At 46.4% G+C, this 21,619-nt stretch overlaps 2 protein-coding genes across 5 annotated transcripts; one reads left to right on the forward strand and one right to left on the reverse strand.

The window, feature by feature from the left end:
- On the forward strand, positions 1–12,907 carry plekhd1 (pleckstrin homology and coiled-coil domain containing D1). 2 transcript variants are annotated; one of them, XM_086159029.1, is made up of 14 exons: positions 11–80; positions 182–343; positions 2,697–2,790; positions 2,973–3,062; positions 3,889–3,965; positions 4,090–4,181; positions 4,263–4,315; positions 4,404–4,498; positions 4,567–4,660; positions 5,029–5,210; positions 7,004–7,136; positions 10,624–10,768; positions 11,348–11,491; positions 12,555–12,907. In XM_086159029.1, exons 2-14 carry the CDS (start codon positions 189–191, stop codon positions 12,710–12,712), a joined length of 1,512 nt encoding a protein of 503 aa, XP_086015155.1. In that variant the 5' UTR covers positions 11–80; positions 182–188; the 3' UTR covers positions 12,713–12,907. The 2 variants fall into 2 exon arrangements, with proteins under 2 accessions (XP_086015146.1, XP_086015155.1); XM_086159020.1 differs by having other exon boundaries at positions 1–343.
- A 1,906-nt stretch (positions 12,908–14,813) lies between these two features.
- On the reverse strand, positions 14,814–20,705 carry ccdc177 (coiled-coil domain containing 177). Of its 3 annotated transcripts, none has more exons than XM_086158999.1 (3): positions 20,467–20,705; positions 16,567–19,837; positions 14,814–15,275 (listed from the first exon to the last, which is right to left on the reverse strand). In XM_086158999.1, the coding sequence occupies exon 2, from the start codon at positions 19,829–19,831 to the stop codon at positions 17,423–17,425; it is 2,409 nt and encodes an 802-aa protein (XP_086015125.1). In that variant the 5' UTR covers positions 19,832–19,837; positions 20,467–20,705; the 3' UTR covers positions 14,814–15,275; positions 16,567–17,422. The 3 variants fall into 3 exon arrangements, with proteins under 3 accessions (XP_086015125.1, XP_086015116.1, XP_086015133.1); XM_086158990.1 differs by having other exon boundaries at positions 16,559–19,837; XM_086159007.1 differs by lacking the exon at positions 14,814–15,275 and having other exon boundaries at positions 17,289–17,773; positions 17,828–19,837.
- Between the last annotated feature and the right edge of the window lie 914 nt (positions 20,706–21,619).

Genomic DNA, 21,619 nt, shown 5'->3' on the forward strand with positions numbered 1-21,619 from the left:
GTGCCGTCAGTCCGCCTCCAGCTCATCGGCAGGCACATCATTCCGCCCTGCTGGCTTATTGCAGGACATGCACCCCCCTCGTGTGTGTGTGTGTGTGTGTGTGTGACCGAGTAATAGTTATCGAGTGACTTTGTTTTTCATTTATTGATTATTGTTTTTTATTTTCGCTCCACCCACCGAGGCCGAGGATGTTCTCGTCCTCGTCCAGGACGTCTCTGTTCTCGCCCTGGTCGTCCATGGAGCAGTCGGACTCGGAGGTTCTGGACATCAGCACCAAGGTGCAGCTCCACGGCGTGCTGTGGAAGAGACCCTTCGGACGCCCGTCGGCCAAGTGGTCCCGCAGGTGGGGTGTGTGTGTGTGTGTGTGTGTGTGTCACCTTGAAACGAAGTTCTTTACTTTTGTTATTTTTGTGTGTGTGCGACATGAATGTACGGCGAATTCGCGAGTATGAAAAAGATTTTAGGCCAAAGGAAAAAAAAAATAAAAAAGGATAAAATGCTATGAAGAAGAAAGAAAAACAGTATCTTCACAGTGGGAAAAAAAAATACAAAAATTGTATTGATTTTTATGTATTTAAAAAAACATCCACTTAGAATCCCTAATTTTCTGACTCGGGTTAAATGAAGGAAATAAGATGCCTAAAAAAAAAACAACTTGTCAGTGAAGTTGGTCTGTTTTGCTCATCAAACATTTGTGTCCCAAAAGAAAGGAAAGACCATCAATTTCTTTTTCTCAGACATCTGGATGTAAAATTCCAAAATAAAAAGTAACACGTTAGAAAATCACCTTTAAGCGTGTTTTTTTTTTTTTTTCTCCCCCCAGACATCTGAATGTTAAATTGAATAAAAAAAAAAAAAAAGTAACAACTCAGAAAAACATTTTCAAGCTGTTTTTGTTCACACATCTGAACATAAATTCATAAAATTAAAGTAACAAGTTAGAAAAACTTCTCGAGTCTGTTTTTCAGACGTCTGAACGTCCTATGAAATAAAATTTAAAAGCACCAGTCTTCAAATAACAAGCACGTTATTGCAAACAAGTTTAAACAGCGCAAAGAAATACAAAAAGAATTCACAGGAAGTGCAAGTTTGGGCGAAAATAAAATGCAAATTGAAATGTAGAGCGTCGTGTTGACATTTTAGAAGTTCAGCTCCGGTGCAGGTTTTTACGCCGACAGTCAAATAAAGCGTAAAGTGAAAAGAAGGATTCAGTAAAACGGCGGCTGCCGAAGGGAAGTAAAGTAAAATCCCGTCACTCGTTCAGGAGTTTAATGGCAGTTGGGAAGAACCAGCTCTTCCCTTGTGCTTTATTTTTTAAAAAGGAGTTTCGTTTGTAGAATAAAATGAAAATGACGAAGGGGACGCTGAGGATTTCCACCCAAAATAAGGAGGGCTGGTGAAAGGATTTAAAGGAAGGAACAAATAAAACTGGACGCTAAAACGGGAGAAATCACCTTTGCGTCAACCGGGATCCCTTAGAAATCTCATTAAATGCATTATTGCCGTAAACGGTGAGGATTCGTCCTCCCGCCGAGGCCGAAAGGCCCGTTAGCTGGGGGGGCAGCGGGGGTCGGGCCCGGCGGGGTGATAATGCTCTTAGTTTACGTAACGCTGGAAGCCACTCGCTTCCAGAAAGTCCATTTGCTGGAACGCTCTTTGCAGCCTTTTTTACGCCGGACGTTCTCGCCGCTGACTTTGCTCGGTTCACGGCGGGACGGGTGGGGATTTCAAGCTAAATATGGCGACCGGCAGCGGCCAAAAGTGAAAATGCAGCTCGGATTGAACCGGAGGGACGGGATCAGTCGCCTTTCTGTTATCTGCAAGCTGAGATTAACTCAAGTTAAGATTGAGATTAATCACTCATTCATTTGCTCATCTATACCGCTTATCCTGCACTCAGCTGTGTGTGTGTGTGTGTGTGTGTGTGTGTGTGTGTGTGTGTGTGTGTGTGTGTGTGTGTGTGTGTGTGTGTGTGTGTGTGTGTGTGTGTGTGTGTGTGTGTGTGTGTGTGTGTGTGTGTGTGTGTGTGTGTGTGTGTTGGGCGGGCTATCCCAGCTGTCATTGGACAAGAGGCGGGGTTTACTGGACCAGTTGCTAGCCAATCACAGGACTCCATTCAGAGAACCATTCACTCCCTTATTCAACATCAACCTAATAACAATAACACAACAACTAATAATAAAAATAGAGGGAACTTGACGCAGCGGTTAGAGTTGCAGTTTTCGTGTGGACAGTCCAGATCTTTCTTAAAATTCTTAATTAATATTAAACCTGGAAAGAAAATGAGCAGCTTTTCTATCCGATACTTGCCATCATTTCTTTAAGTGGTTTATTCCAATTCTGAGGTGTTTGTGTTAACCAACGCTCCATAAATGCAATACAACAACAGATATAAATAGTATGTAATAACTTCAATTACTGCTTTGTGTCATTTAGGATTGTGAACACAAATGACATTTTGGGAGCAAATAACCAAGTGGCACGATGGTGTGAATTTACAATTTATTCCACTTTGATTATCACCGCGCTGGCATTAACATCATCCACATCAATGATTTAATAAGTCAGGGGAGTCACATCGCACGTTTGCTGAATTTGACCTACTTCAGATGGTTTCCATGGTTACCGATGACGGCCACGCTGAAAGTCATGTGACCTCCTGCTGATTTGTTTACGTGGCGTTTGCTCCTCTGCAGGTTCTTCATCATCAAGGACAGCTTCCTGCTCTACTACGCCGAGAATGAGAAGAGGAACTTTGAGAGCAACAGGTATTTCAACATCCACCCCAAGGTGAGCCACACACACTGCTTTCCAATCTAATAATTATCAAAAATGCTAATATATGACCTTTACAATCATATAGGAATTCTGAAAAATGAGATAATTCGTCTTTTTATTGCATGCATATTTTGAAGAATTTTATTTCTTTCAATCATCTCAGTGGGAATTTTGTTTTCTGACCTTTGACCCAGGGGGTCATTCCTCTTGGGGGGTGCGTGGCGGCGGCCAATGAGGACATGGGAATGCCCTTCGCCATTGTGATCCACCTAGAGGACTTTACCGTAAGGGCGTGTGTGTGTGTGTGTGTGTGTGTGTGTGTGTGTGTGTGTGTGTGTGTGGATGCAAACGTGCAGGCATCAAATCAAGTTTTAAATGAAATTCAGGGAGTTGTAACCAGTGGGGAAAAAAAAAAAAAAGTTTGGCTGAAATTCTATTCTGTCCTTTAAGCAGCTCACATGTTACAAATATTATTATAGTTTATTTCATAGTTATGAAGCAACCTCGCCATTTCAGTTTAATTTAAAGATGATTTCAAAGTTAATAAAAAAAAAAAGAAAACAATCAGCATCCAGTTCTGTTTTTTTTATTTTTTCTCTTTTTCTTTTATTTAAAATCCTCTTTGTATTTCCATCTTCCAGCAAACACTAATCGTGTGACATGGATGTTACAACAAACAAAAGCCTGTGTGTGTGTTTGTGTGTGTGTGTGTGCGCAAACGTGCGGTCATCAAATCAAGTTTTAAATGAAATTCAGAGAGTTGTAACCAGTAGAAAAAAAAAAGTGAAATTCTATTCTGTCCTTTAAGCAGCTCACATGTTACAAATATTATGGTTTATTTCATAATTTTAAAGCAACATCGCCATTTCAGTTTCATTTAAAGATGATTTCAAAGTTAATAATAGAAAAGAAAAACGATCAGCACTCTGTTTTTTTTTTTTTTTTCTTCTCTTATTTAAAATCCTCTTTGTATTTCCATCTTCCAGCAAACACTCTAATCATGTGACATGGATGCTACAACAAACAAAAGCCTGTGTGTGTGTGTGTGTGTGTTTGAATTTTGTGGCTATGCTGCAAACCTGCCCAAGCCGTGATGTTCTGCCCCCTCAGGGAACCATCGTCCTGGCCGCCGAGTCGGAGGAAGAGCAGGTCCAGTGGATGGAGATGATCCAGGAGTCGGGAAAAGTGTGAGTTTGCAAAAAAAAAACAAACCCGGACCGGCAGCAGCTATGGATTTTAGTCTTTTAGCCTGTGGAGAAGTTCTGTCGGGAGGCGCCATGCCGTCGATCTGCTGTCGGTCGGTCGTTGCAGCACGTGGAAGAACGCCCAGCTGGGGGAGGCCATGATCGAGAGCCTGGAGGCGCAGGGGCTGCAGCTGGCCAAGGAGAAGCAGGAGTACCTGGGTAAACGTCGGGACGACGCGAAGGTGGGGTTCGGACTCTCTTTTCAAACCGCAAAACACCAGAACCGTGTTTCCGCTTCAGACAAACTGATGGAGGAGACGGAGGAGCTGAGCCTCCAGCGAGCGCAGAGGGAGGTGAGCCTCCTCCCGTTGTTCTTCTCCTCCCGTTTAAGCATTTGAGACGAAAGCTCCGTCAAAGAACTCCTCCGACGTCGACCCTCAGGAGCTGGAGCGTCTCAACCAGGTTCTGGAGGAGGAGAAGATGAAGTTCGAGGAGGTGGTGGTGGAGCTGAAGGCGGAGCAGGAGCAGATCAAACTGTAAGGTAGACCTCGCTCCTGCCGCGGCGCTCGGTTCCTCCAGGGAGCTGAAGTTTGTCCACCTTCAGGGACCTGGACGGGACGGCTCAGTCTCTGAAGGGGGTGGAGAGCGAGAAGGAGGAGCTCAGCTCTCTGACCGTCATGCTGCAGAAATCCATCGAGGTCCGTGACAATCATTTTTTTAAATGATTTTCTGAAAGTTCTTCCAGAGGAAATTTGTCTTGACATTTTGAGGGGAAAAAAAAGATATTTAGAAGCTATTTTTTTTTTTTTTTTATTGTGAGGAGCTTTACTTGCATTTAATTACAATTACTTTTGTTTTAAATGAGTACAATCAGTGAATTCTTATGTCGTCATGTCATTTTTCCAAATAAAATCTTGCTATTTGTATTCTGAGCGAATGTGTCTCCTACTCTCCAGACCCTCCTTTACTTTTTTGAAATATATTATAATATTATCAATATTGATGATCTGAATTGTTTCTCTGAGCTCGTGATGAAGCTTGTTCTGTTTTTTTTTTCTTCCTGCAGCAACTGAACCAGGAGAAGCAGCGAACCCTGGAACTGCTGGGGGCGAAGAGGCAGGAGGACGAAGATGACGAGAAGGTGGAGGAGGAGGACGAGCCGGGAAACGTGGACCTTCTGCGGGACCTGCGACACATCGAAGACCAGATGAAGGTCCTGATGAAGGAGAAGGAGCAGGCCGACAGCAAGTACGAGATCAAATACTGCTCAAAAAAATAAAGGGAACACTTAAAAAACACATCCTAGATCTAAATGAATGAAACATTCTTATGAAATACTTTGCTCTTTACACAGTTGAATGTGCTGACAACAAAATCACACCAAAATGATCAATGGAAATCAATTGTATCAACCCATGGAGGTCTGGATTAGAAATCACACTCAAAATGAAAGTGTAAAAACAAACTCCAGGCTGATCCAACTTTGATGTAATGTCCTTAAAACAAGTCCAAATGAATGTGTGTTGCTTCCTGAGTGGACACTATGATTTCACACAAGTGGGATTGACTTGGAGTTACATTGTGTTGTTCAAGTGTTCCCTTTATTTTTTGGAGCAGTATATTACAACGCACGTCAGTATGGAAGTATCTGAGAAGTACTGGGTCGAACGTTGCATTTCTGAGAATTGGGGAAAAAAAGTGAAATAAAATAGGACGGTGTCACGGCTCCTGCAGCTCCTGCAGCTCCGGCAGGCGGTGGAAAAGCGTATTGATCCAGCGAGAAGCAGCCCATCGACTGGGGAAATGACACGCTGTGATCGAACACGGATCTAACATGTTGTTTCCATCAGCTTCTCCCTCCTGATCTGCCGGCCGGAGGACGGAAATGGTTCTGAATAACTTTACCTCGCCGTGCAGTGTTTTGTGCAAGTTAGGCATGTGACCAAGTTTACGCCGACGTAAAATCAACAATATTTAATTTTGCCCGGCAGCCTGTTTTTATATTAACTATTTTTGATCTGAGTATAAAATTGAAATCATCAAAATACTGCGTTTCCCTGTTTTTTAATAAGGAATAATACAAGGATTCATGCAGCCCTCAGTCTTTTGTACTTTTAAATAGTATCAGCTTTTGTGTTTTGAATTTAGAAGTTAATAGTGAGCTTTTAACAGTGAATAATATGTCATGTTTCAAATGAACTTAGATAAGTTTGATCTTTCAGACAGACTTTTTACTCCTCTGACATAAAATCAATAATATTTAATTTTGCCCGGCAGGCTGTTTTAATATTAACTATTTTTGATTTGAGTATAAAAATTGAAATCCTCAAAAACACTGGGTTTCCCTGTTTTAATAAGGAATAATACAAGGATTCATGCAGCCCTCAGTCTTTTGTACTTTTAAATAGTATCAGCGTTCGTGTTTTAAATTTAGAAGTTAATAGTGAGCTTTTCACAGTGAATAATATGTCAGGTTTCAAATGAACTTAGATTTGATCTTTCAGACAGACTTTTTACTCATTTGATGTGGTATTCAAATACGAAAGACAGAGCGATTTTTGGTGAAAACTTACAAATTTCCATTTGCAATAAAAAAAAAATGAATCATGAAACAGCTCATTTGCATTTCATGCTAACGGTTGACAGAATATCAGATTGAACGGTCGCTCTCACACTTTTTCACCGCACCAAACATGGCCTCTTTGCAGTAATAAGAATAATAATGCATAATAACAACATGAACCCTTTTCCTCAGTAATCTGCATGTTTCTTTATTGGAATGTAATTGGCAACTAAAATAAAATAAAAGATCTATGTTTCTTTAAATGTGGAAAGCAGGATCTAAAGGCTCTTGAGCTAAAATCATCTAAAAATGAATGATGGTGTAAATACAGATGGAGGTGAAGCGCAGTTCTCAGCGTCATCAGGATTTTATATCCGCTCTTTAGAACCTAATGTTCTCTTATATTCAGATTTTTTTTTTTTTTTTTTTGTTCGAACACATGAATTTTATTGACGAGCTTCCGTCTGTGTGTCCTCAGGCTGCAGGAGGTGGAGCAGCGATCTCAGGTCCTGCAACAGGAGCGGGAGTTCTACTGGTCTCAGGCGCAGACGCTGCAGCAGTCGCTCGCCCAGCTGACGGCCGACAAGCAGCAGACCGAGGCCGAGCTCAAGGTCGGGGTCGCTCGCCGTAAAACCCCCGCACCACGCCGCCGCGGTTGATAGCGTGACGCTACGATGAAACGCACCCGACGGCACGTCAACAAACTCAACACGATGCAACATCAGGCAACAAGCTAAATAGCATCCTAGCGGCTCACACGGCACAAGAAACAACGCTAGATAGCACGGCTCGTGACGTAACAGATCAAATTACGTGACGGCACGTTCGATCGCACAAACCGCGCTTATTAACACAACCTCGCAACAAACTACACCACGATGTAGAAGATTGCATGGCTTGGCGACAACCTACGCAAAACCACACTAGATAAGAAGGCCGCGCAATATACCGCACCGCACAAAAACAAATAACGCGCTCGCTAGCACGACACGACAACAGACTACAACACCGTATTCGATAGCACAGCCCCGCAACACGCTACGCAGCACCAAACTTTTATTTTTAGAAAAAATATATGCTGTATGTACGACAAATCTGTTGCCAGGGGAAACACAAACATACATATATTTATATAAAAAAAAATCCATATAAAGAGAATAACTAAAATACTTACTTTCTATGCACGTTTACTCAAACTCACAAATATTACACCCATTTTTCCGACAAATTCATTCTGACGGCCTTCGGGTTCGGACGTCCATTTAAAGCGGTGCCGTATTGATCCATTTCCTGTAGAAAGACTGACGTCTGGTTTGCTTTCAGTCCGTTTCCTTTAATGGATGGGAAATTTTCCCAAAAGCAACACCAGTTGTACAATTCAAACAAAGTCCTTTTCCTTGGTGGGGACTTTGTAGGAAAGAAGAGTCAGAGTAGAGTCCGCTTTTCCTCTCGATATAGGTTTAGACATTTGACCAGGCAACGCACCAAACTACACAATACCACGCCTGATAGCAGGACACGACTCCAAACTACACAAAACTACAGTATTTCCCGGGGCCGTAAAACGCACCGGAATATAAGCCACGGATATGCATGTTGGGAAAGGAAGTATTTTAAATGTATTGTATGGAAATGTTCATTTCCAAACTCTAAGTGATCGTTTCCAAACGGTGCCGGTAAAACGGCGGATCAGAAAAAACAGAAAAGTCATTGATGGTTTTCTTCGTCGTCCTCTTGTGCACTTGAGCCTCAGAAAATCTCCATCGCACACATTTCAGTTTCTCTGTTGGCGTCGCTTGTTGGTGTATTCTTTCACGCCGCTCCACGCTGTTAGGATCCTCCGCCGGTCATTCATTAACGCCAAACTCTATTTACTTCCTGGTACCAACACCAAAATAGAAAGCATGACACCACAAAGCACTATATACAATAGCGTGACGCAACACAACGTTAACACGCAAGGTTGCAGACCCACACAACAAAAAAAAACAAACACCTGGCAACACATTGGAAAACCTGGAGCCGCAACACGCACCAAACTAAGTACACAACGACGCACTCGCTAGCACGACATTGCAACAAACGACAAAACATCGCAGTCTGCAGGTTGACTTCACAACAAATTAAACAAATCAACGGCTAAAAATGTGCGCTTGTTTGATTAAGGTTGTGTTTTGGTTTAAAGAAACTGACATCACCGTCAGCTGTCCTGACATCCACACACACACACACACACACTTAATAATCCCATAATTATGAAACAGAATGTGATCAGCTAATGGTCATAATCTGCCGTGACACGATCACGTGCACTGGGTAATTTCATCCAGGAGTAAATCCGCTAATCATCGTCCTGTCAAATTAGTCTCATCATCTTTTGAAACAGGAAATAAATGAGGCTGGATTATGTGGCGGCTCCGTTGATCCAGCAGGTTTTTCAGGGAGGAGCTGGTGGAAACACCTGCAGTACCATGTGTGGCCAGCAGGGGGCGCTTCAGCACCCCCCCCCCACAGCCAGGTTCTACGTGTTCTCCTGTGAGAACTTTAAACGGTCTCCTCGTTCTTGCCCAGGTTCTCTCTTTGTGGAGCTCCTAGGTTTTCCTCATTCTTCTTCCCTCTGCACGTTCTCCTGGTTCCTCCTCACTCCATGGAGTCTTCATGGTCTCCAGACAAGGTCCTCCTCAGGTCCTCCTCAGGTTCTCGCTTGGGTTCTCCACCTTCTGGTAGTCCCAAGACAGCCAGAAGGTTCACCGAAGGCTCTAAATTGTCTGTAGGCGGGACTGAGAGGATGACGGTTGGGTGCATCTGCAGGTAGACCCGTGATTGGCTTGTCCATATGAAGTCCCGCCTCCTCCTGCCACCGGCAACAGCTCTGATTGGCTGAAGGAGGTACAAGACAAGCAGAGTCCATAATGACTGAACAAACCTACAGTTTACAAACAGTTTCTTTGTATTTCTTTACCGCCTTCCTGTGTAAACAAACACCTCCTGTGTGCAGTCAGGGGAGGCAGGAGAGGCCGTGCCTCACGTGCCAATCTTGGAAAGGAAAAACAACGTAAAATGGAAAAAAAGATTGACACTGTTATATTTATCGGTGATAAATAGTTGCACTATGAAGTTATTAGTCATTTAACCTCACCAGTTTTATTCAAAATGGGTGACTTTTCACAATTCCTTTGAAGAGACGTGCGGTGAGGCTGCCAACCGCTGAGCCTCAACATGGGTTGATGTGCAGGGCAATGAAGACCATCTTGCTGTCTCTGTATGATGCTGTTAAAATGTTTAAACACATTTGCTAGATGAACTACATTTCCAATGTACAGTGTTTTTTTTTTGTTGTCAACAACCGCATGTATGTTACTAGTTTCTTATGCTGAGCGATCAGAAAACGGCTGCCACGAGCCTCTAGGTGAGGCACGCTGTTCTACTGCCTCACGGTGGGGGGCGCTCATGATTCCTGGGAGTCTTCTTGAGACTTTTTTTGGTGAATAAGTTACTCCTTAGGGTTCATATGTTTGAGAATCTGATTGTGATCAAGGCGGCGCCTCACCGACTCAGGAAAAGAAAAATACATGCACCTCCGCTATCCAGTTAGCGACGGGTGCTGGATCAAAAAAAATTCTTAGTAGAGTTTGGAAAAAATCCGCACACCAAAAATATGCTCCGAAAAGAAAAGATGACTTATATTACATAGAACACAGCAGACTTTTTCTTGCATGCAAGACCTTTCAGCAAAAAATAGGCTCTTCCTCAGATGCTAATGGGAAATATGTATTAACAAATATGTTATTGTGGCGCCATTTTGAAAGAGACTGAAACAATCATGGGATCCATTCCCTCCTTTTTTGCACCTCCTGTCGGATGTATGATGTCATTTTAACATAAAAACACTATAACATTCTCTTGACTACTTACATATGCACAAATATTTACATATATGGGGACTGAAATAACCTTTGTGATTGAAGGGCTTCAGACCAGCAAACATATTTGCAATAAGCATCTGAGGAAGAACCTATTTTTTGCTCGAAACGCCTGGAATCCGAGAAGGAGCGCTTTGTGTTAAATGTCAAATAAATCCTCTTTTCTTTGCGTCAGGTGGAGATCGAGTCCCGGGTGGAGCTGGAGCAGCGGCTGAAGCAGGCGGAGGAGGCGCTGCAGGACCTGGAAAGAGGCCTGAACTCCCTGGAGCGAAGCAAGGAGCACGACGAGAAGATGAAGGGGAACGTCGACCAGCTGAGGAGTGAGTGACGCAGACATATCAACAATCCAACAAGCGCAAGTGCTGTGCTGTTCCAGCGCTGCATTAGCACTGGGACTACTACTCATGGTACCACTGCTACTACAACTAGTATTAGTACTACTGCAACTGCTACTACGACCCTATGATGACTACTGGTATTTTTATCCCATCTGGAAACGGATGGATTTTTTCACTTGTTGTATTCTTGCGTTCCTTTGCTTTTTATTCACATTACAACAGATAAAATGATGTACGTTTTCCAAAAATATGATATTTTTTGAAGACTATAAAATAATTATTAACACTACTTCTACCACTACTTCTAAAACTAATAATAATTACTAGTATAATAATATATGTAAAGAACAACCAGATACCGCTGGCATGTTATTTAAATATTCACAGTGAGTTCTATGATTAATTTCTTAATATTTTGTTCAAAGTGCCGGCGCCGCCTCAGCAGTTTGCTCCGAAATATTCTCGAAAATCAAAATATTTATATGATATTATAAATTCACCGAAATTATAATGGATTACTTATAATTCCATGTGTGTATATATTAAATATTTTCTCCCCAGGATTCTTCGAGGACTGTATCTGCGCGGCCGAGATCGAGGCCAAACTCCCGGCCATCATGAAGAACGCCGTGTATCTGCACAAAGCCGCCGCTCGCAGGATCAAGAGCTGCAGGATCCAGAGACGAGCCTCTCGACGCCACTGGCGTGAGTGATCTTTGCACGTGCACGCCACTGTGAACTGAAAAAAAAAATGTATGTGTGTGTATTTATGATTTATGTATATATATGTGTTTGTGTGTGTACATATATATGTATGTGCGTATAAATGTGTATATATATATATATATATATGTACACACACATATATATGTACGTGTATATAAATATGTCGTGTGTGTGTATATATATACAAGACATATATTTATTTTTATTATGTCACACTAAAGTTCTTTACAAAAAAATGTTAAACACAGATATAAGAAAATATACAAAGAAAATTAATCTTGTAATATTAAAACCAAATCAATAATTGATCGAGTGAATTGACTCAATTCTCTCAATGTTCTTGGAATATGTGTGTGTATATATGTGTTTATATATATAGATATATATGTGTGTGTGTATATATATGTGTATATATCTATACAAATATATGTGTGTATATATATATATATATATATATATATATATATATACATAAATGTCTTGTGTATATATATATATATATATATGTGTGTGTGTGTGTATATAAATATGTCTTGTGTGTGTGTGTGTGTGTATATATATATATATATATATATATATATATATATATACACACAATACATATATTTATTTTTATTATGTCACACTAAAGTTCTTTACAAAAAAGTTAAACACAGATGTGAGAAAATATATAAAGAAAATTAATCTTGTAATATTAAAACCAAATCAATAATTGATCGAGTGAATTAATTCAATTCACTCGATGTTCTTGAAATAAATTTTGAAAGCAAATAAGTTCGAGTATGATTTTTGATAATTTCTCTATTTCAAAGATCTTTTACATTTTTTTGCCAAACATAATTCTGGGTGATTTTCACAGGAATCTTCTGCAGAATTTCAGCATTTCTTTCTTTTTTTTTTTTTTTTTTTTTTTTTATATAAAAAGTCCAGTGGGTTCAAATGAAACTTTCAGCCGCTGAATTTCTCCCTCGGCATCGTCGAGCCCCGTTTAGCCGACGCCAATCCTACCAACCGATGGAAACCCGACTCTGTTGTCCTGCAGTGAAACACTCCAAGTCGTTCGCGGTGGCGACGGCCGACGGCGGCAGCATGGAGGAGCTGCGGGAGACGGCGCGGCGACTGACCTCCGACAGCAGCTTCAGGGAGAGCGTCTACAAGATCATGGTGCGGAGGGACGCCGCCAACAGGCCCAAGGACTGAGGCTTCGGATCGTCCGACAAACACCATCGCCGTGGAAACAGAGCAGTTTGTATTTGATGGAGAAAATCAAACCGACAAAGAAAAGGATAGGCCCCTTCAAATTTAAAGGTCGAACGAAAACGAGGTATTTTGATTCCACAAGAATCGGCGATTCTGTTTTTGTTTTTAATAAATCCTCTAAAATAAGCGAATGCACCGAAACGTGTAGTTTGGAACTTCTCTTGAAATAAGCTTCTTGAGACAAATTCATTTAGATTAATTCATTTCTGCTTTTACTTTAAAACGTCCAGCTCTTGCAAAGTTTGATTTACAAATTTAACAAGCAGATTTTCAAATTCAGAAAAAAAAAAAAAAAAATCTTAAATTATTGCTGAAATAATGCGTCTGTGCAAGGGGGATTCTTATTTTTGCCTTTTATTTTTTAATAACCCGTAGTTTGGAACTTCTCTTGAAATAAGCTTCTTGAGACAAATTCATTTAGATCAATTCATTTCTGCTTTTACTTTAAAACATCCAGCTCTTGCAAAGTTCGATTTACAAATTTAACAAGCAGATTTTCAAATTCAGAAAAAAAAAAAAAAATCTTAAATTATTGCTGAAATAATGCATCTGTGCAAGGGGGATCCTTATTTTTGCCTTTTATTTTTTAATTCAAAAGTTTTAGACGGACATCGCTCAAAATGTTCACTTTATCATTGGCTTTGTGAATACGAGAATTTACTTCAAGTCCAGAAATAAAACCGGCGGTCCAAGGAGGAATTATTTTCCCGCTAAAACCCGTTGAATGCATTCGGGCTGAACAACGTAAACCGTTCAGATAACATCGCAAGACAAACAACAAGCAAGACGTTGACGTTTTCTTCGTGAAATCCGAGTTTCACGCTGAAACCCGTCCTGCCCGCCGCCGCCAGCAGGGGGCGACGCTGAGGCGCAGACGCACAGGAAGTTGAGAAATCCGGCATTTTCTAACTAGCACACCATTAGTGGACGGTCTTAAGTTTTAAGGTTATTAAAATTTGTAAATATGTGTCATACTCAGCGTTGTGCTTATTAGTGTCCATTATGTTTTGCAGAAGAGCTTCTCTTAATAGTAACGCTATACATAATAGTAAGCATAATTACCACTAACCATATTATCTTCTTAAAATTTGAAATAGTTTGCAAGACAACCTTAGCGTGCACGCCGTGCACAAACACCTGCAAAGTTCTCCTCACACTTTGTCGATCGGAAGAATCGGAGAAACACGCTGTTCCTCGCGGGTTTGACGTCTCCGGCCTCGAAAACCTTGTGGGGGAAAAAAATGCGAGCGATGCTGGAATTAACCAACGGTCAAAGCTGCGCAATATATATTAATGTATAATTGTTTACTTGTATATCTCAATAAACTCTAACATACAACGAAAAAGCAGGTTGTTTTTTTTTTTTTTTGGTGGAACCGGAGGAACATTTGAAAGATCCGAACTTGGTGAAATGAGGTCACGGTGTCCAATCGGGTGAGTAAAAGGGAGAAATACCTCAAACGTGTGAACGAAGTTAATTATTATTGCTGCAGCTCTTACATATGACTCATATCAACTTAGTTTAGCATTTTTAATGTTATTATCATTCATTATGACCTGGAAACCCTGAGAGAGACAGTTGAATGTTGTTATTGTCATAGAAAAAGACGAGGAAAAGTAAAAATGTCCAACTGTCCAGAACAGCAAATAAAAAGAACCTATAAAAGATTTGCCTAAAAATAAACAAGAAGTGACTTTTCTGAAAATAAGAAATAAATAAAGGAGGGTCTGTCGGGATCCGGGTTCTCGTGTCGCCGTGCATCTCCTCCAGGTCTTTGTCCGACCAGCTCCATCCAGCAGCAGAAGGATGCAGGTGCGGCGCTGAGGAGGAGCTGAGGAGGAGCTGAGGAGGAGCTGCCGTGGCCTCCTGGACGTTCTTCACCCCTTCCTGGTGGATCTCCACCTCCGAAGTAAGATCTGTTCTCTCTATTTCATTCCCGAGTCCAGAATTCGCCGTCGGCGGGTCGACGGGCCTCCATTCAGACCAGCGAAAAATTCCTCACATATATCCCCACAACACACACACGCATGTTTAAAAATGTTTTTTTTTTTTTTTTTTTTTGTGTTTTATTTTGTTTTGGCTCGTAAACACACAGCATGTTCTTTCTCATCAGGGAAAAACAACAAGTCACCGATCAACCTTCATCACTGCTGCGTCTCGGCGCCGAACATCCACGCAGCAACTCAATGTCGTGTGGAGAAGCGGGCGGTTATGATGATGGAACAGATTAATAAACACCAGAGGTTGAAAAGTGGGGTTTTTTTTTTTTTTGTTTGTTTTTTTTTGGGGTGCAAACTGAACAAGCCTCGGTGTCCGTAAAGCTGTTTATGAATCGCTTCCATTTCTTTCAAAGGTAAAAAGGTTGTAGGTTCAGGTCCGTGTGGCACCGCTGCTTATTCAGAGGGGGGTCGGCGGGGGGTCGGGGTCTCGGTTACGGCCGGTTCGTCCTGGTCGTCGTGGCAACGAGGCGATCCGTCGGAGAAACGCTCGTCGCTCCAGAACCTGCGGCGGTGAAACGTGGGAGTTAAAAGGATTCTGGAAACCGAAGAAACCCATGCTTGGATTCTCTGCAGCAGCAGGAGCTTCACGCATCAGGGAGATTTGGTACCTGATGTCACAACACACACACACACACACACACACACACACACACACACACACACACACACACGTGTCAGGATGGAGGCCGGAGGACAGGCGACGTCTCTCGAGGTCCTTTAAATGAGCCCAGCTGTCGTCGACTCCACTCAAACTCACTCCAATAGAGGCATCATTTCTGGATTATTCTGGATTATCCGTCTGTATTACGGTGACTTCAGCTGCCCCCCCCCCTCCACACACACACACACACACACACACACACACCAATGACAGAGTGACTGGTCTATGACGTGAACCAGTAATTCTCCACGAGTGAATTATTGCATATCTCCATTTATCTTCTTGTCTTCATCCTTCTGTCTCTATTTATTTCTATCCATATTTATTGTTTTGCTGCCGTGACAAAATATCTTGCGCGAATGAGTGACTTGCATGTGCACGTGAATCGACGGTGAATTGTGGCGTCTCTCTGGCGTGTGAATGACTGGCGTGTCCGTGTCATGTTTGGTTTCCCGTCTCCACCCGGTCCACGCTGGCAGAGGCTCCGCCGCTCTGAATAATGAATGAATAATCTGGGATTTAAAAAATATTCTTGGATTATTGCATTTAACGGTCTATTTTTATGGCCGGAGGAGGGAAATATCTTCCCACGTGTTTTATATTTGAAAAAAAAATATTGATGGTTTTTCCTTTGGGATTCATTTGGTTTGGCTGAAGTGGATTTCCAGATTTAAAACGTTTCTTTCCTTTCCAGGTTTGACCTCAACACTCGGTCCGACCTTTCCTCGCCGCGTCTGCGTCACTTCAATCTGCTGTCTCATCCCCGTAACCACGGCGACCCCACGGAAGCCGGGACGTCAGCCGACTTCGGCCGAGGGAGAGTTCTCTGCGGCCGATGTATTTGGACGGTAACACACACACACACACACACACTTTCACCGCCGCCCGTTGGTATGACAACAACTACGTCTGAGGCTAAACGCCATGTCTCCCTTTCTTTTTTTCTTTTTTTTTCCGGTTAATCCGGGAGATTGTGGGATTAGCGCAGTCGGAGGCTTTTAATGGCGGCGGGCGGGATCACGCCTGCGGGCGCGTCCAGATCAGATGAGCTCGTATTTAAAGAAAAAAAAAAAATCGTAAGACAGTCGTATGAAAACGTGAAAATATAAGTGGAGTTAAAGTACCTGCTGACCTTGAGGCGGGTCTGGAGAGGGGCGGGGCTTCCCAGCGAGAGGCGGCGGCCGAGGAGGAAGGCGAGGGAGGGAAGGAAGGAACGGCGAGTCGTCCTCCCGCGGGTTCACTCCGGTAAAAAGCGTCACCCCTCCCGTCGTCTCACTGGAGGCGCCTCTTGAAAAGCCCTCCGCCGTTGTCGTGGCGATGCGCTTCCTCGGAAACAAAGAGCCTTTTCATCCCGACGCCGGGTTTCGGGCCGCCGGCCGAGAGGGAACCCGGCGGAGGGCGAGGAGCGACGAAGAGGAGGAGGAGGGTTTGTGTTTTGGTGTTTTGGAATTCGTCCGGGGCGACGGCGAGCGTCGGAACACGAGAAAGCGAACCCGGCATCGCGACGAAGACCGCCGCGGAAAAGTCGATCGATGAGATAAACATCGATTCCGATTTTTAAAGGTTCCGTTTGAACGGTCGCGCTGCGTTTCGACGAAATAGCGACGCGAATTAGCCGAGAACGTCCCGAGGTTCCCCTCGGGAATCAGCCTGAAAGCGACCGAAAACCGAGCGAGAAAGTAACGTTTGCAAACAACGAAACAGGAAGTGGGTAGAAGGTCGGAGGTCGTGTCTGATGGTCGGAGGTCCGGCTGCGTTTTCATCCCTGAAAACAAAGAAGCTTCGTCCGGCCGGCGAGCCTCCGGAGCCGGACGATCCCGCTGCGGAACTTTCCGGAGAAGCGTCGCGTTTCCCCGGACGACGGTCCGAGAAAACGTCGACGCGAAGAAATCGGCGGACGGGTGTTTCTGGGTTGTCGGGGGCGTCGGAGCCGTCGGTCGTCACGGAGACGAGCGCCGAACGCGAGCAGGGAGCCGTCGGCGCCGCCTTTACTTCTCGTCCAGGCTGGCTTTCAGCTGCGCCTCCAGCGCCATCTTGTCGAAGGTGCGCACGTTGGTCTCCTCGCGCACTTTGTCGCGCACGTGGAAGGAGGCCCTCGCCACCGAGCGGGCGCTCTCCAGCACCGCCCGCTTCTCCTTGAAGATCTGCTCGCTCTTCTCCAGCTTGCGCTCGATGGACTGCAGGAGCTCCAGGCGCCGCTGCTTCTCCTCCTCCTCCACCCGCTGCCGGTTGAGCTTCTGGAGCCTCTCCTTCTCCTGCCGGCTCTGGACGGCGCGCTGAGCCTTCTCCTTGGCCTTCACCTCCGCCACCAGCGCCGCCTGCTGCGCTCGCTTCTCCGCCTCCTTGGCGCGAGCGGCCAGCTGCTGCCGCTGCTGCCGCTCGCGCTTCTCCGCCGCCTTGCGCGCCTTCTGGATCTGCTTCTCCTCGCGCTTGGCCTTCTCCTTCAGCTCCTGGCCGCGGCGCTCCACGATCTGCTCGTAGTTCTCCAGCGAGCGGCTGAGCTTCTCCTCCGCCGCCCGCCGCGCCTCCGCCCGCTCGTCCTCGTCCCGCCGGGCGATCTCCTGGACCAGGGCGGCGTGACGCCTCTTCTCCGCCTTGTTCAACCCCCGCCTCTCCTCGTGGGCGCGATGCTCCTTCTCCTGCCTCTTGAGCTCGGCCATGGTGAGCTTCTCCTTCAGCAGCAGCCTCTCCTGCTCCAACACGGCGGCCCGTTCCTCCTCCAGAGCCTTCAGGTTTTGCTCCTGCAGGGCTTTCTTGTGCTTCTCCTCGCGCGCCGCTTGCTGCAGCCTCAGCAGGCGTCCGCGCTCCCGCCGCTCCGCCAGCTCCCGCCACCGCTCCTCGTTCTCCGCCGCCTGCCGCAGCTTGGCGGCGGCCGACTCGCGCTCCTGCTGGCTGAGGCGGCGCTGGCGGACGGACACCTGGGTGTGCCAAACCCTCTGACACTGGAGCATCACGCGCTGCTTCTCCCGATCCTCCTGCTCCCGTCGCAGCTCGTCCATCCGCCGCTCGCTGTCCCACTGGAGGTGAGCCACGTAGCGCGTCTGGCTCATGATGTCCTCCTCTTGGTACCTGGCGAGCATCAGGGCGGCGATCTTGCGGTCGCGCTCGGACACGGCGTTCAGGCCCCGCCGCTTCACCTCCTTCACGATGCGCTCCACCTTCTGCGTGGTCTGAGGGGAGTGGCTCAGGTCGCCCAGGCTGAGGCTGCGGCCCATCAGGGAGTTGAAGGTGGCCAGGGTGCGAGCCCTGGGGCTGGACACCTTGGCCCAGTGGTCCCGGGCGCCGTCCCAACTGTACGAGGACGAAGCGCCCGACTCGGAGGACGTGCACGTGGTGGTGGTGGTGGTGGTGGTGGTGTTGGAGGCCGAGGAGCAGACGGGCTCCGACCGTCTCTGCAGCGACTCCAGCGAGTGGCTTTTCCCTCGCAGCCTGGCGTGGAAGCCCGGGTGCCCGTTGTGCTGTGAGAACGCCGCCCCGGCGCCGCCGTCCACGGGCGGCGAGGAGCCCAGCGTGGAGTTGGCCCTGAGGAAGGAGGGCGGTCTGGCCGCCGACCTCGGGTAGGTGTGGGAGGGCTTGGACTTCCTGACGGCGGCGGGCCGGCCGGCGGACGCCGAGCGCGCGGCTTTGGCCTGCTCGGGCGGCGAGGAAAGGGGCGCTTTGGCGGAACCCTGGAAGGATTTGGGGCTGAGAGAACCCGATTTGGAGGACTGGGTCGGCTTCAGGGAGGGTTTGGACGGAAGGGGCGTTCCCGCTTTGGCGGCCGACGCTCCGACATCAGGCGCCGCTCCGGACGGCGAGCCCGGGGCCACCTTGGGGCGCGGCGAGGCGTCCGAGGGGCGCGGCGAGGCGTCGCTGTTGACGGCCGCCTGCAGGACCCGCCTCTTCTCCTCCCGGACGATGCGCTCCCTCTCCTCCCTGCACTGCCTCAGCTTGGCGTGCCGGTCCTTCTCGAAGACCTCGAACAGGCCCGTCGCCACGCGCATGGAGCGGCCGGGCGCCTCCCGCGCGAAATCCGCCAGCGGGCGCGGCAGCAGCTCCACGGGCTTCACCCCGCACCGCGCGCACGCCTCCAGCGAGCGCGGGCTGGTCAGGACGTAGCGGCTGCCTTCCGCCGCCGGCGAGTCGAAGTTGTACAGGTCCAGGTGCAGCTTGGGCGCCGCCTCGCCGTCGGCCGGGGGTTGCCGAGGCGGGAAAGGGGCCTCGGAGGAGGCGCCGCGGCACGGGCTCGGCTCGCAGCTGCCGCCGGGCGGCGTCTCGAACCCGGCGTCGCCATCGTCCTCCGAGGCGGCGCCGTCCGCCTGGTCCGAAGGCCGAGGCTCTACGGTCGCCGCGGTCGGCGTGGCCAGCGGAGCGCCTTTACACTTACTCTGCTCCTCAGCCTCCGAGGGGTCGACCATGGCTGTCTAATGGAGGGGGAGGAGTGTGTGTGAGAGGGACGGAGGGATGGATGGACGGATGGACGGATGGACGGATGGAGGCGAAACAACAGGAAGAGGTTTCAATTAGAGGTTATTCCATTGAGTCTGGAGCTGGAGGGGGGGGTCCTGCCTCAAAGGTGCAGCCATGCGTGGAGACAGATTCACTGATTGTTTTTTTCTTTTTTTTTTTTTTTACACCAGATGAGACGTCCTGCCCGCGGGGGACGTGACACAACCCACGAAAAAAAAAAAAAAAAAAAAAGAAATAAAACACCGGCGTCCGTGAATAGACGCTCTATTTTTGGCTGGAGTTACTGGGCCGAGAAGAACCCGCGTTCAAGCCATGAATAATCCCACTCAGATGTGAGATTATCTCGGTTTACCACCAAACGACTGGTTAAAAAAAAACAAAAAACAAAAACCCACTAGGCCCGGGATCCGTCCCGTGACACACACCTCCACGCACCGCGCCTTGCATCACCAAAATGATCATGTTTATTCAATCTATGTGTGTTTTTCACAGTCGCGGGATGTTATTCTGGCCCGGTCGGCTTTAAATATGGAAAGCATAAAAAAATAAATCAAATAAAATAATAAAGATTGGCCCCACTGACCTGCACGCTCGTGTTTCTACTCCACGGCTTTGTCTCCTCCCTGCCGCCTGCATAATATCACGTTCCCGTGGAAAACGCGTCTCGCCCCGTGGACCCCCCACCTCTCCTTCCTCCACCGGCCGAGCATCACATCGTCGCAGTCTCCATCCGACACACACACACACACACACGGAGGCGAGAAGCGCAAGGTGTATTCTTCCTTCCTCACGGAAATGGAAACCTCCGCATCCCCGCCGTCATCCCGCCGTCACCGGGCGCCTCCTCCTCCGGCAGCTGCTCCTTAACCCCGCCCGCCCCGCCGCCATCTGCTCGGCGTCCGGGCTGCGCGCTGCGGCAAAACGAGCGCACCTCCGCCGGCGAGCCGAGCCGTTTCAATACGATTTTGAAGAAAAGTTTTAGGGGGCGGAAACACGAGTAAAATTTGTCGGAGTGGGATTAAATCTAGATTTTTTTTATTTTTTATTCTTAGAAGCGTGCACGTCGGTTTGAAGAATGTCCCAGTGACGTGGAACAGCTGCAACACCGGTGTCATGCAGGTGTAATGACACCCTCCGGCCGCCAGGGGGCGCTGTAACACAAAGAGTCCCGCCCCCCCCGGCTGTTAAATCATAAATAAACATCATTTCCTCGTTTTTTTTTTTTTTAATAGCAGGAGTTTTAAATTCATTTTCACCGAGGGCCACATCAGCATGATGGTTACCCTCAAAGGGCCACATGGAACGGTAACAGTATAAATGTAATGTAAAATTACATTCCGGACATTTGGGAGACGCTTTTATTCAAAGCGACTTACAAAAATTGCAATTCACGAACCGAAGATCCAAAGCACCAGTAGTCGTTATTCAGAAGTCATCACTCTGCCAAATAGCCATCTCAAAACCATATACATACATTTTAATACATACATTCAAATAAATTGAACTGCTCATATGTTACTCAAATTCAAAATATTACATATGCATTTGCATAGAATCCATGCAAATACATATGTAACATTTTGGCTTTTAATTCTTGAACCTTTTGTTGTTTTTCTGGAAGGCTAACTTTGGCATCCTTAGCTCGCTGTTTGGACGTAGATTGTACTCTTTGACAACCGCCGCCGCCTCAGAACACAAAAGAAACACCGCTTTTTCTCCTCGAAGCACAAACATGT

The sequence above is a fragment of the Fistularia commersonii genome, chromosome 1 (assembly GCF_037954325.1).
Source record: "Fistularia commersonii isolate RoL2024-O1a breed Wild chromosome 1, RoL_Fcom_v1.0, whole genome shotgun sequence".
Classification (NCBI taxonomy): domain Eukaryota; kingdom Metazoa; phylum Chordata; class Actinopteri; order Syngnathiformes; family Fistulariidae; genus Fistularia; species Fistularia commersonii.

Coding starts and splice junctions, on each gene's coding strand:
- ccdc177 (XM_086158999.1), bottom strand. CDS start 19,831: ATGGTCGACCCCTCGGAGGCTGAGGAGCAGAGTAAGTGTAAAGGCGCT.
- plekhd1 (XM_086159020.1), top strand. CDS start 189: ATGTTCTCGTCCTCGTCCAGGACGTCTCTGTTCTCGCCCTGGTCGTCC. Junction 7,137..10,623: donor AGACCGAGGCCGAGCTCAAG/GTCGGGGTCGCT, acceptor TCTTTGCGTCAG/GTGGAGATCGAGTCCCGGGT. Junction 11,492..12,554: donor AGCCTCTCGACGCCACTGGC/GTGAGTGATCTT, acceptor GTTGTCCTGCAG/TGAAACACTCCAAGTCGTTC.